Source organism: Spea bombifrons, chromosome 10 (assembly GCF_027358695.1).
Source record: "Spea bombifrons isolate aSpeBom1 chromosome 10, aSpeBom1.2.pri, whole genome shotgun sequence".
In the NCBI taxonomy this organism is placed as follows: domain Eukaryota; kingdom Metazoa; phylum Chordata; class Amphibia; order Anura; family Pelobatidae; genus Spea; species Spea bombifrons.
Genome location: NC_071096.1, coordinates 2,680,114 through 2,692,968, shown reverse-complemented (window position 1 = coordinate 2,692,968; position 12,855 = coordinate 2,680,114). Strand labels below are relative to the sequence as shown.

General features: G+C 40.3%; 1 protein-coding gene across 3 annotated transcripts in view; it reads left to right on the top strand.

The window, feature by feature from the left end:
* Positions 1 to 12,855, top strand: part of ABCC8 (ATP binding cassette subfamily C member 8) — a 50,310-nt gene that overhangs the window by 29,315 nt on the left and 8,140 nt on the right. For 2 of the 3 annotated variants that reach the window (XM_053448530.1, XM_053448527.1), the window contains 14 exons: positions 827 to 902; positions 1,173 to 1,278; positions 1,917 to 1,952; positions 2,581 to 2,616; positions 4,643 to 4,741; positions 6,571 to 6,655; positions 7,062 to 7,142; positions 7,372 to 7,509; positions 7,689 to 7,814; positions 8,619 to 8,718; positions 9,014 to 9,258; positions 9,601 to 9,767; positions 10,380 to 10,449; positions 10,861 to 11,018. In XM_053448530.1, coding sequence (XP_053304505.1) covers positions 827 to 902; positions 1,173 to 1,278; positions 1,917 to 1,952; positions 2,581 to 2,616; positions 4,643 to 4,741; positions 6,571 to 6,655; positions 7,062 to 7,142; positions 7,372 to 7,509; positions 7,689 to 7,814; positions 8,619 to 8,718; positions 9,014 to 9,258; positions 9,601 to 9,767; positions 10,380 to 10,449; positions 10,861 to 11,018 — 1,523 coding nt within the window. The remainder of the gene's footprint in view (positions 1 to 826; positions 903 to 1,172; positions 1,279 to 1,916; positions 1,953 to 2,580; positions 2,617 to 4,642; positions 4,742 to 6,570; positions 6,656 to 7,061; positions 7,143 to 7,371; positions 7,510 to 7,688; positions 7,815 to 8,618; positions 8,719 to 9,013; positions 9,259 to 9,600; positions 9,768 to 10,379; positions 10,450 to 10,860; positions 11,019 to 12,855) is intronic. The other variant, XM_053448529.1, reaches the window with a different exon arrangement.

The window sequence follows — 12,855 nt, the reverse complement described above, 5'->3', positions numbered from 1 at the left end:
CACTTTACTAATGATCCTTCCTGAACCCACGGGACTATATTCGATCACCTGGGATACATCGCACGTATCGTTGGATGATACCTTGATTGTATCTTCTATTCACCTCCTTTCAAGTAGGAATGTGCAGATACATTCATCTCAGGTTATAGAAGTCAGCCCAAGGTCTGATAAGATTATCATCGATGGCTACTAAATACTAGTTTGGGCCACCAGATTCTCCCCAAATGCATTTAACTTGCTTGCCTGTTTTTTCTGCTTTTGACTACACAAAAATATATTTATTTTATCTTTGGGAAATAATTTTAGAATGAGGTTAGAAGTCATTACATTAATAGAGCTCCAGCAGATTCCGTAGCCTGGTTGTGATAGAGGAAAGTTAAAATTAACAATATATATACTGACAACGCCATTAACGCACGTTAAGACACACTGCCACTGAAGGAGCTCTTGCAGTGAGGGGGATGGGGAGACGTCGGTGGCCGGAGATCTGGGGAGATGTAGGGAGGACTGATCGTTCCTTTTAGCGTAGAGATTGTAGGTATTGGGGGGGTAGATTGTAAGCTTTTCTGAACAGGTAGAGAGTTCCAGAGGTCTAGAATGGAAGAAGTCCTGGGCAGAGTGAAGAGAGTGCTTAGATGATGAGTTGGAGATATAGGAGGCACAGAGTTTTTGGCTCCAGGATATCACAAGAGAATGAATGAGTAAAAACCAACCATTTCTAATGAAGTGAGAGGACATAAGGTTAATAATACAGAAGCTTCCTAAAGTATCTGAATACCGTATAATCTGTATCCTTTTTTGACGATTTTCCCATCAATTTATCCAGATCACCAACGGGTTCTTTACCTGGACCCCCGATGGATCACCCACCTTGTCAAACATCGACATCAGAATCCCACAAGGTAATTTCAGGATATCCTCTGTTTAAAGGGAGAATCCCTTTCTCTTCTGGTCTATAAAGTGTTCATCATTAAAGCTTATTAATAGAATCCTAATAAACATTATTATTTCACCGAATCGGGCTGCGTCTTCTCGCCCCTGCTGATACGAAGTATCAAGCAGACCTTCTGGGAAGGCCACGAATCTGCATTTTGTAAAGATTGATTTATTAATGGAAATACTGCATGTAGTATATAAGGTGAGACGCCGGAGTAACCTTTGTTTCCCTGAAGGTCAACTGACGATGATCGTGGGGCAAGTTGGCTGCGGAAAATCCTCCCTGTTACTGGCAACTCTCGGTGAGATGCAGAAGATTTCTGGTGACGTGTACTGGAACAGGTAAACGTCTTTACATATTGAATTAGAACCTGGTGGGGTGGACTGACCCTTTTTCGAGTCAGGAGACAACTCTAGACGAGAAGCACTTCAATATAAAGGCCAGAGACGTTTGATACATTGTTGCCTGAGAGTTCCAAGAGTCGCTACATCTAAACAGAACTGCGTATCGACCATAGATTGGAACCAATCGTGATCATGAGCTGGTGGCATCATCACCCAATATCCCTGAGGTCATCTATAAGAGGTCCTTGATTTTAAGATCAGGTCCTCCTACAGAGAACCATAATTCTGAATGAACTTCATGTACTTTTGGGCAAAGACCCTTAACTCTCTTATTACGTCTAGACGGGTTTTGTGTTGTAGGGGCTGGAGACAGACCGTTGCACCAGACTAACGAGCCGTCTAATGGGTAAATGGGCAAACAACAATGTATCTGTCCCAAGGCGAGACCCACTGGACAGATGTCCCTTAAAATAACCTCGTACACAGAAAAATATCTAAATGTGGAAAGTCTGAGAGTTTAATTACTTCTCCCGAGAACAAATCAGTGTGTAATGTGTTTGTTCAGCGGCAAATTGTCCTCATTTAGCAGGATAAATGATACGGCTTTTTTTTTTGTGTGTGTTTTCGGCATACAGCAGCGTGCCTGATAGCGAGACAGGAGAAGATGTCAGGTGCGTCTCATATCGTTATGTTTTATGGATTGTATCTTCATTGTGTACAGTTCCACTTGGTAATAAGGTCCCACGTCATAGCTGACATTATAATCACTGCTAAAACCTGTAACAAAGCCAGCGACACATTGTTGCCTTTTATAGAAAAATATCTAGAATCCTTTAAAAGACAAAATAGCCCCGGAAAACATAATATTGTAAGCTTTTGTTGGTAAAATCTCTTAAATTCTGTTTTATATAAACAGAACAGAAAATTTTAATTAATACAATAAATAGATTTAAAAAAAAAAGTACTTTAACCCTTAGTCTTCTTATTCTTCTGCAGGGCGGGGGTCTCAAAATCGCATTTGGCCCTATTGTTTTCCTAATTTGTTGGCAATCTGAATGGTCTTTGGCCAATGAGGTCATTCACTAATAAATGGAGAGGGGTAAAATTTGACCCTAGGAGGGGCACAATGTGGTAGTCCCAGCGGCCGTATGCAGAAATGGAACTTCCTGGTATTGTTAAAAAATGGCAGCTTTTTAATGTATTTTATTATTCAGAAGAATGAAAAAATATATATATATTTCTATTGTCCGCAATTGCCTATTTTTGTTTGAACTCACCCCAATTTTTACCATTTTACAGCCCGGAAAAGGAAACTGCTGTTGACGCAGAAATTAGGTAAACCGATTTATTCATGTGTTGTGTTATGATGTTCCTAAGATGACATCATGCATGGACATTGTGGAAATTGTTTTTAAACCATTTTGAATTGTAAGCTCTTGAGAATAGTACAGTTGGATTTGGAGGGAAAGGAAGCAGCCAGGACAGGAGCGAGCTGGCACCTTCTGGCCCAGGGGCAAGTAAAGCCAGTTGCCCCCTTCCTGAGCCACCCCGATCCATGAAGCCCTTGTTATGATGCGAGGTGTTTAACCCGGATAAATGATTGTTTCTGCTTTCCTTTAGTTACAATGTAACCGCCTGCGGCAGTGAAGCTGCGGTAATTACATACCTCCGTTTATGTTCATGCATAATAAATATCACATGGCGATCTGTCAAGAGCTTCTGGACCTCATTAAACAATCAATACAGGCACAGAATTAGTTTCCATCTTACATCTTACATTCATTCACGCGCATGTCCGGCGGTGCTACATTTTTGTTCGGAGTGGGCCCGAGAGCTGGTGGTGGGGGGGCTACTTTTTGAGTTCTTTTTGCCTTTTTTTTCTTTTGGCGGCTCTGTCTAAGGATATTCATCTCTACACAACACAGTTTATCAATTTTTTTTTATTGATAATATAAATTACTGAAATATTGCGATTAATAATTTCTGTAATTCATATTTACTTTCTGTATATTAATTCAGTAGAAGATCCTAAATGTATTTTATTTCTACTAAATAAATATTTCTAGTAGCCGCCAGTTTACAAGAACTTTCCGTTCCCAAAAAGTTATGTTTTTGTGGTTGTTTTCGATGAATATTTAGCGCTTGGCTGTCCTCCTGCAGGAGTTACCACGGGGGTTTCCCTTTGACCGTTTTTTCAACTTTTTGCCCCGTTCTACGGATCGAGCCCCCAGTGAGGAATTTACACACGTCCGGTCGCCCCCGCATCCAGGCGGCATGGTGCCAGCGTGGGAAGGGTTCCCGAGCCCATTGTCCTCTCCGCCACGTTTTGGCGGCAGCCAATTTCCCGGGAAGCAGGCGATAATTGGCGGGATGTCATTGTTACATCTAATCAGATTTATTATCCGATCCCTAAGAGGATTAATACAATAAACTGATGAAATGGAAACCGACAAACATTGGCAAGGCCCGCGAGTGTTTCGCTGTATCTGTTACACGGTCGCGTCTGATATCATCTCGCACGCGGACGCATAAAAGCATATTTATAGCAGGCGATGACATTATAAGTAATGGAGTGTGTGTGTATCGCTCGACACGGACATTCTTAAACCACAACAATGAGCTTCTGTAGAACCCTTTCGGTGCCGATTGGGAGAGGCATCTGGACACCATTTTTTGCCCTTTTCCTGCATAAATGGGCCATGTCTTCCTAAACGGAATACGGAAATGTTACCAGATGACACCGTAAAAGACCAGTGCATTCTAAGAACAAATCTTTGAATCGGCCCACGTTTTTAATTTGATACCCTGGTTTGGAAAGGATCTAGAAAGTTATGACGCTAATGTTATAGGGCAGCGTGATATATGATGACATATGTGTGACATCATATATACCCCAATCAGTTCCTACATACAGCCCAGTACATATATAACGCAACCAGAGGTAACCCAACAACACGAATCAAAATAATTCCCTAAAAAAGCTTTTATCGGTATTAAAGCGGATTTAAATGTTTGTGCAGAACGCAAAGCGCCACCATTAAGATTTGGCAGTCAGAGAAGTTTTTTAAGCTTTGTTTGCGAAGGATGGATTTTGGGGCATTTAATTCCTTACTTAACGTTAAAGTGATTTCAATTAGTACTATTAATAGCGGATAAATAGAATGAACACAAACCCCAATTGTCTCGGGAGGGTTTCATTAATTCTGTTTAATTGCTTTTTAGAATGTGATTTTTTTTATTTTTAAAGTTTTTTTTTGTTAAAGAAAAAAGTTTACTCATGTATTCAAAAAAACACAATGTTTGAAAAAATGCAATAAAGTTAAATTCAACATTATAAATGGAACCGCACCTTTAATTTTAGGAGAAGGGGAGCCGTCGCTTACGCCTCCCAGAAGCCCTGGCTCCTAAACGCCACCGTGGAGGAGAACATTACGTTTGAAAGCTCTTTCAACAAACAGAAGTAAGATAAATTTATGTTTATTACAAATAAACATTGAGGTTTTGTGTTTTCTTGCTTGTATTTTTTTTTTTTCCGGAAAGATTTTCCCAGTTACGTGACATTAATTTCCTTTGCCGACCGCCAAAGGCCACGTCTGTTTATTTCCTGTTGGTGTTGTGTGATCCGTGTAACGTAACAAAAAAAAAACATTGATTTTAAAACGTACGACTATTACATAGACCCCATAAAAATTATTTAGAAAAGTTTTGTTTTTTTTTTTTTTACCAGCAATTTGTTTGCATGTAAGAATTTTAAATCTGAATTTTTATCTATGGAATCAGAACAATTCTTTATAAATATGTTTGGGGTTTTTTTTATATTTCTTTTAAAAGAAATATCTTGTTTTTTTTATTATAGCCCACCTTAGTTCAAGAAATTTTTTTTATATATATATTTTATTCTCATATAAAAAATCCAGAGGACAATGGAGGAGAAATTTCCCAAATCAAAAATATTAATGTTTAAAAAAAAAAAAAAATGATTAAGTTAACTCTTTCAGTTACATTTTCATTATTTTTTCATTATTTTTCATCAGTTTTAATTAAAGGTTTCATGTCTTTTTTTTTTTTTAATCTGTTTTATATTAAAGGTTTGATGTTTGACTTAAATCTCATAGCGAGTTGGTAGAAAAATCAACAACAAAAAAAAAAATAAAAAAAAATGAATAGAGTAAAATAACATAATAAAGAAATAAAATAAGGGATGCCGCCATTGCCGATATCTATAATCCTCCAAGAACTTTGAATATGAAGATGTAATAACACCAAGGCTCCACCTGTATTCATTATGTTTTTTTATTGACGAAATTGTTACTGTAAACTTGACCTTCGGAGAGACAAAGTCGGAATGATTATTTACCCAGGAAGAAGTCCGCTGCTCCTCAGAACCCGCAGAGTAGAAGAGATACATTAAGACTTGGCTGCTATTGATCTCCGAGAGGTTTCTTTACGCGATGATCAATATCTGACGCTGAGTGTTCAGCTCTTCCGAAAGAGACATTCGATTCATACATTATTCCGTGCTGGAAAAAACTAATTCCGATCGGTCAAATTACTTTGTCATCGATGTCCTTCAATATTTAAGAATTCACCCCCCCCCCATTTAGCAATAAGAATAAAAAAGTCTAAATAAGCAAAAAAAAAAATACACTTTGCAAAACACAAATCAATACCATGTTCTAATTAAGCAGTCTTCTGTACTCACCCCTTTAAGGGTCACTTTAAGGAGTGAGTGTTGCTTAAAAGACTTACATTTTTCCTTATCTGGCAATTATTCGACCAAAATATAGATTTATTTATTTTTTTGCTTTATTCGTGATGCAAAATCTTCTAGATCACCAAACTCATGTATGTGATAGGACAGGCAACTCGAAAGTTGGATTTGAAATCCACTCAGTACCCCAAGACAGCCTCACCTGTAATATGCATTCTTTAGCTGCCAAAAAATATAAAGAAAAAAAATCTATACCTTTAGGAGAAGCTGCAGCTCCAGGGCTGCAGCACAAACACTCCCTCTGTGGTCTAGGTCTCATAAGCGTTATAGCTACCTTCAACCAATCACTGGCAGGGAATCAATGGAAGCTTATGTTGCCCACATGTGTCTGGGGGGGGGCATCTCGTTAGACCCCTCTGGATCTCCTGCTGAGTCAGCACTTGAAGCTGCTGGCTGTGAGGCTAGCGGTGTCCGCATTGGCAAGCAATCAGCTTTTGGTTTCCCACCAAAGTTAAAGCATTTAGATCTATGCCTGCTGGGTGTAGATGTCCTGCTATATCTCACGTCTCTCTCCGCAGATACAAAGCCATCATAGACGCCTGTTCCCTTCAACCCGATATCGACATTCTCCCCCATGGTGACCAAACCCAGATTGGAGAAAGGGTAGGTGGTCTCCGTAATCGTCTCATACAGACCTTTGTTTTACGCTGTGATGATGGACGTTGCAGGGGAGCAGCCCCCATATTCTATAGGCTGAATCCCCATTAATACCTTATAGCAGGTCGTAGAGACAGCAAGACTCAGTATAACCGCCAGACACACGGAGTATCTTCCAGAAGCGTATTAGTTATTGTAAGTCGATGTGTTGAGAAGAAGCGTTTGTGCGTAGAGGCGTGCGGAGACCAGTTGGTTTCCAGTTGACCGTCGGCGATTCACGTTCTCTCGCAAATCTGTGGATCACACGTCCTGCTCCGGTTTATTCATTATCAGGAAAAAGTAGTATTGGGAAAATCGACACATTATCCCTCAGTTATTTCATCTTACAGGTAATCATTTTCTTCCTTTTCAGGGAATTAACCTATCAGGAGGACAGCGGCAGCGGATCAGCGTCGCCAGAGCCCTTTACCAACAAACCAGCGTCGTATTTCTGGTGCGTACCCGATACGATTGATTTCATTGGTCGGTTTGATTCTTTTGTTCTACATGTACGTGTTACTTTCATTGTTTGTTCTGTAGAATGTTTACCTCCTTTGTTGGCTGTGGAGATATCATTTATTTCTGTGCTCTCTGCCTAGAATGGGGGGAGGGGGGTAACTGAATTATTTTGCTCTAGGAATTTATTTGAAACGTGTTTTTTTGTTGGTTTTCCCTTCTTCAAGGATGACCCTTTTTCCGCTCTGGACATTCATCTGAGTGACCACCTAATGCAGGAGGGGATTCTTAAAATGCTAAGAGATAATAAGAGGACCACGGTGTTGGTAACCCACAAACTGCAGTACCTTCCACACGCCGACTGGGTAAGGACGTAGAATCCTAAATCCATTGTGTTGACCGATACAATGACTCGAGGACACGAGATCCACGTGATGTGTGAAGTGACGGGTGTAGAACATAAAGATCGATCACTATGTCCAATGGATAATTCATTCTAAAGACAATGCGCTTATCAAGCTACATGTTCTCTAATGTATCTCAGATTATAGCCATGAAAGATGGAACCATTCAACGGGAAGGAACCCTCAAAGACATCCAGATATCAGACCCTGAGCTTTATGAACATTGGAAGACCCTCATGAATCGCCAGGATCAAGAGTTAGAGAAGGTGGGTTCTATCTTTATATCCACGGGCGCTCGATAGATGTAACTACTTTATATACAGTTACAAGAAACAGTGTTTCCACTTTGAGCGAGGATTACATCGGTGAATGAGAGCATTCAGAGGAGTAGAACCTTGGAAGAACTTACGTCTTACGAGCCGTTCTCAGAGGTTCCGACGACGCTTTGGCCTACATTTTACGAGATATCTAAATGTTACCTTACTTTCTGAGAAGAAACGCCGGCCCCTGATGAATATTTATTAAGGTTTTGAGTGAGTTACAGAAATCCCAACTGACTGCACATAAATTCCAAAAGCTGCGCCGTATCCTGCCGTGAATATAAAATCAAGATATTTATTTTGACACAAATACGTGTGATTTTAATAAAAATAGTCTCTGAAACCTCTTTGTCTGGAATATAAAAACATTTGGCAAAAGCTTCATGTGCATTCAGGGTTCTTCTGATGGGGTCTGGTTGGAGATAAGGGGTTAGATATTCTCAGTTTAATATATTTCACGCTGGATGCAGTTTAACTAGTACAAGCAAATAAAATATATATCATATATAATATTACATAATATATAATATACATTTTCATATAAATATATATATATATAATATATTTATAAACTGTATATATATTTATATATATTTATATATATGAAAATTAATATTATATATTATATAATATTATATATGATATATATTTTATTTGCTCGTACTAGTTATATATTATACTATTATATATATATATATAATTTTTTATTGTTTATTTATTTATTTTATTGCTTTTCATTTTCTTTTTTAGGAGATTATTATAGACAGCAAGACAACAGGGGAGAGGAAAAATATAAAGAGGTCCATGTATTCTAGAGATGCGTTTTTAGGAGATGACGAGGAAGACGAAGGTAAATTATTTATATAACTCCTAGCCCTTCCATCTCATGTTCTTAAAAGGAAAATATAACAAAACACAGCCAGTTGATTTAAAAATGTGTTTTTGGCTTCAGATAATTTTTATCCAGCGTGAGATATGTATCATTTCATAATTTGTATCAGTCTGGAGAAGATACGGAACATTCCGAAAATCCATTTAATCACCTGTGACAATCCCGAACGACGTTACAGTTTTTGGAGTGTTTGTAGGGAATTATTAATAGATAAACATCTCCACGAAGTCCTTCTTTCTCTTCCTGTCCTTAGTAGAAGAGCTATCTGAAAGTGATGATGATGACGACAATCTCTCGTCCCTGTCACATCAACGGGCTAAACTGCCGTGGAAGGCGTGTGGAAAGTACCTGAGCTCCGCCGGCTTCCTGTTGCTGCCTCTTCTCGTCTTCTCTCAGTTTCTGAAGCATTCTGTCATGGTGGCCATCGACTTCTGGCTGGCCAAGTGGACATCGGACGCCATTGGGAACGCATCGGCCACGAACTGCGTCAGAGGACAGGTACTCTGTTTGAAGCCAACGTCTTAATGCTCCACCAAACGGGTTACAGCCAGAAATAATTCTTTCATCATTTCATATTTTGGGTCAATTTATTAATTTTTAGGGGTTAGTTTAATTCCAGTTTTTTAGTCTCGTGACATTAGAAGAAGCCATTGCTTCGAAAACAGTGTTGCCATAGCAGCACAAGTAATAATCTGGTTTATGTGGACGTGGAAATTGAGAGTCAGCGGCTCTCGCTCTTCACGGCTCCGGCACGTTGAGAAATGATCTGTTTTTTTACCGTGAATTATCATTTTTTGGTAAGATGGAAGCTTCATGTTCTGCCAACGGTTTCTCCTCCAGGACTGCCGGTTTGACCATTCCTCATACTCTATGGTTTTCAGCATCCTGTCCTGTTTTGGGATTATTATGTGCCTGGCCTCGTCCATCGCCGTGGAATGGACCGGATTGAGAGTCGCTAAAAAGTTACACACGAGCCTCCTGAACGCCATCATTCTCGCACCCATGAGGTAGCCTGTTGATAATTCAGAACGTTATTATGAATCCTACGATAATTCGGCAGACGTTGCGATGATAAATGGAAATTGGTTAACCCTTTAGTCCATGTGTCAAGCTTCATGGACTGATAGGGCCGGAGTTTGTAAGGTGGCGGAGGGTGGTTACCGTGCTATTGTAACCAAGGGTTGAATTTTGTTTCCAGAATGTTCCATTCATGGAATGTATATTGAAGCAGGTGCGAAAATGCTGCAAAAGCAATAAGGCACCTGGGCTGGGCATTGTCACAAGTATTGGTTGTGGGTTCACTCTTGGACTTGTGGATCACACACAGCAGAACTGGCAAAAGGAACCGTCCAGGCGTCCAGCCGTCAAACTGGACAGTTATTCCTGGACTGGATCCTCTGCAAGATCTTCCAGAATGTATCACCTCTCACTGCCGTACGAGCGGGATTATTCAGCCAAAAGCACAAAATACTGGGGGGGCAAACGGACCAACTACACAAGGTCATGCAGTTAAATGAAGTTGAGCCCCCGTTATATGTAAAGATCTCACACACGTTGCAGGATAGGATATGTTTTTTTTTTCTTTAATAGTTTTTTTTTACTTTTTTTGCTGTTTGTAGGTTCTTTGAAACGACGCCCCTCGGTAGCATTCTGAACAGATTCTCCGCGGACTTTAATACGATCGATCAGGTGCGTCCGAAACACGTTAATAACAACCATTAATAAGCAATCCCTGGGGGGGGCAGCTTTTTACACGATTAAAGTTTTTGGGGCGCTCGGCAGATTCTAATGCTACGCTTATTATTATTTTTATAAGAATTATTTATTTATTATTTATATTATTATTGTTTTATATAGCGCCACCAGATTCCGCAGCGCTGTACAAAGGGTAGACAGCACATAACAATTAGTATATCACATAACGAGATGACGTACAGAAAGAACCGGTGAGAAGGGACCCTTTAGATAGAAAAAATTCAGCCGAGTTGGTGGGACGGCATCCTTAACGTCTCTGTTACATTGTATCAGCGGAACCCCCTGTTCGTAGGGGCCGGAGTGGCGTATTTAATATTTTTATTTCATATTTTGTGTTTTATCCAGCATATGCCGGCCACACTGGAGTGTCTAAGCAGGTCAACCCTGCTGTGCGTCTCTGCCTTGGCCGTGATCTCGTTCGTGACCCCGATATTCATGATCTCCCTGGTGCCCCTCGCCATCATATGTTACTTTATTCAGAAGTACTTCCGAGTGGCTTCCAGGTAAGTGCTGACTGTGTACTCGGTGCTTTGCTTGGGAGGACAGAGGGGTGAGAGAAGAGCACTTAAAGGGTCCATCTACCCCCAAATTAAGCTATTACCCTTATAAAACAGGCTTAAGCCTTTTATAAACAGGGTACAGATCTCATAGGGTAGTTGATACAGTTCTGGTTATGTTTTAACCCCTTGAGGACAATGGGCGGTCCCTAAACCCATTGAAAACAATGCATTTTGAGCCTTGAGGCTTTGTCATTAAGGGGTTAAAGTATTGATACAGTTTATTTCTGGTAACATCTTTCCAGTGAAGGTTACATTTTAATCAGAGAAGAGTTTCTGAAACCCGAAAACAGATTTATTAGAGTCAGTTTGTCCTCGGACGGAAAATAAATAAGATTAAAAGCCAAATCTGGCTCATCTCTCCACGCGATGTTTCCTTTTAAAGAGAAGATGTCAAATTAAGATGTTTATCGCAGTTAAATCTCTCCGAAATCCTCAAAAATCCAAACTAACAACAACTAAAACAAATTAAAAAAACGGCCTGAATCACATTGTATCATTTAGAGACAAGATGGGATATGAGCTTTAATAAGCCAATTAGAACGGTTGAGTGGAGTCGAGATGGGCATCGGGGGTCCCCCAATGAGTTGAGTTGCCGCTGTGTTTAGTTCGGCTTCTGTCTCATTGATTTTCAAGTCTGTCACGAAAGTTGATGGTTCTCGTTTGCGGTCAAATCTTTCGGTCAACTCTGTGGCCAAGCCAGTCATGGAGGGAGCCAGGGCCGGCCCTATAATGGAGCAGACTGGGGCAATTTAGAAGGGGCGGCACTTTGCCGCCCCAAGCGCTTTTTTTTTTTTTTGAAGCGGAGGAGAGAGAGAGAGAGAGGGGCGCCGAGTGGTTTTCGCTTACCCGCTCGGCGCCCCTCTCTCTCTCTCCTCTGCGGCGAGTCTCCCTGTTCGGTCCCGGTGCCGGCTTGTAATGCAGAGCGCCGGAAGTGACGTCAATTTCCGGCGCTCAGCATTACAAGCCGGCACCGTGGCAGAGCAGGGAGACTCGCCGCAGGACTGTTTAAAGGTAAGTACCGGGGGGGGGGATCGTAGATTATGGCGTCGGCGAAGTTTAAAATGCCCCCCCGGCGTCGGCGGGGGGCGGCGTTTTAAACTTCATACCGCCCCCCCCCCGGCGTCGGCGGGGGGGGCGGCGTTTTAAACTTCGTCCCAGGCAGCGTTAAGTCTTCGGCCGGCCCTGGAGGGAGCCATTAGCGTTGTGGTCCAACTTAAATGATCAAGTTGAGTGCCAACTCAAACTTCACAAAGAGACTTCATTTCAGCCAATTTGTAGACAAGATAATCTGCGGTCCAGCCGGTCTTCAAGTGAGCAACCATAATAGGTTTAATGGAGTTCTGGGTCAATTTGAGGAGTTAAGCTGAGCTGGAGCCCCCTTCTCAACTCAAGGGCCGACTCAAAATGTAGTTATCATGCTTTTCATACCAACTCGCTGCACGCTGCTAATCTACGTGACCCGTGGCCGCTTTGGCCGTAGAGTTCATTTTAGTGAATATAGAAGTTGCTTCATTTTCAGCAACTCATCGACACAACTTAGGCCTTTATGTATAGACATCCGCACATCAAAAATAAGGAAATGTATTATTACTAGTATTATTTTATTATTATTATTATTATTTTATTAATATTATTTTATTATTATTATTATTATTATTATTATTATTATTATTATTATTATTTTATTAATATTATTTTATTATTATTATTATTATTATTATTTTATTGATATTATTATTCTATTAATATTATTATTTTAGTATTATTATGAAAATAAAAA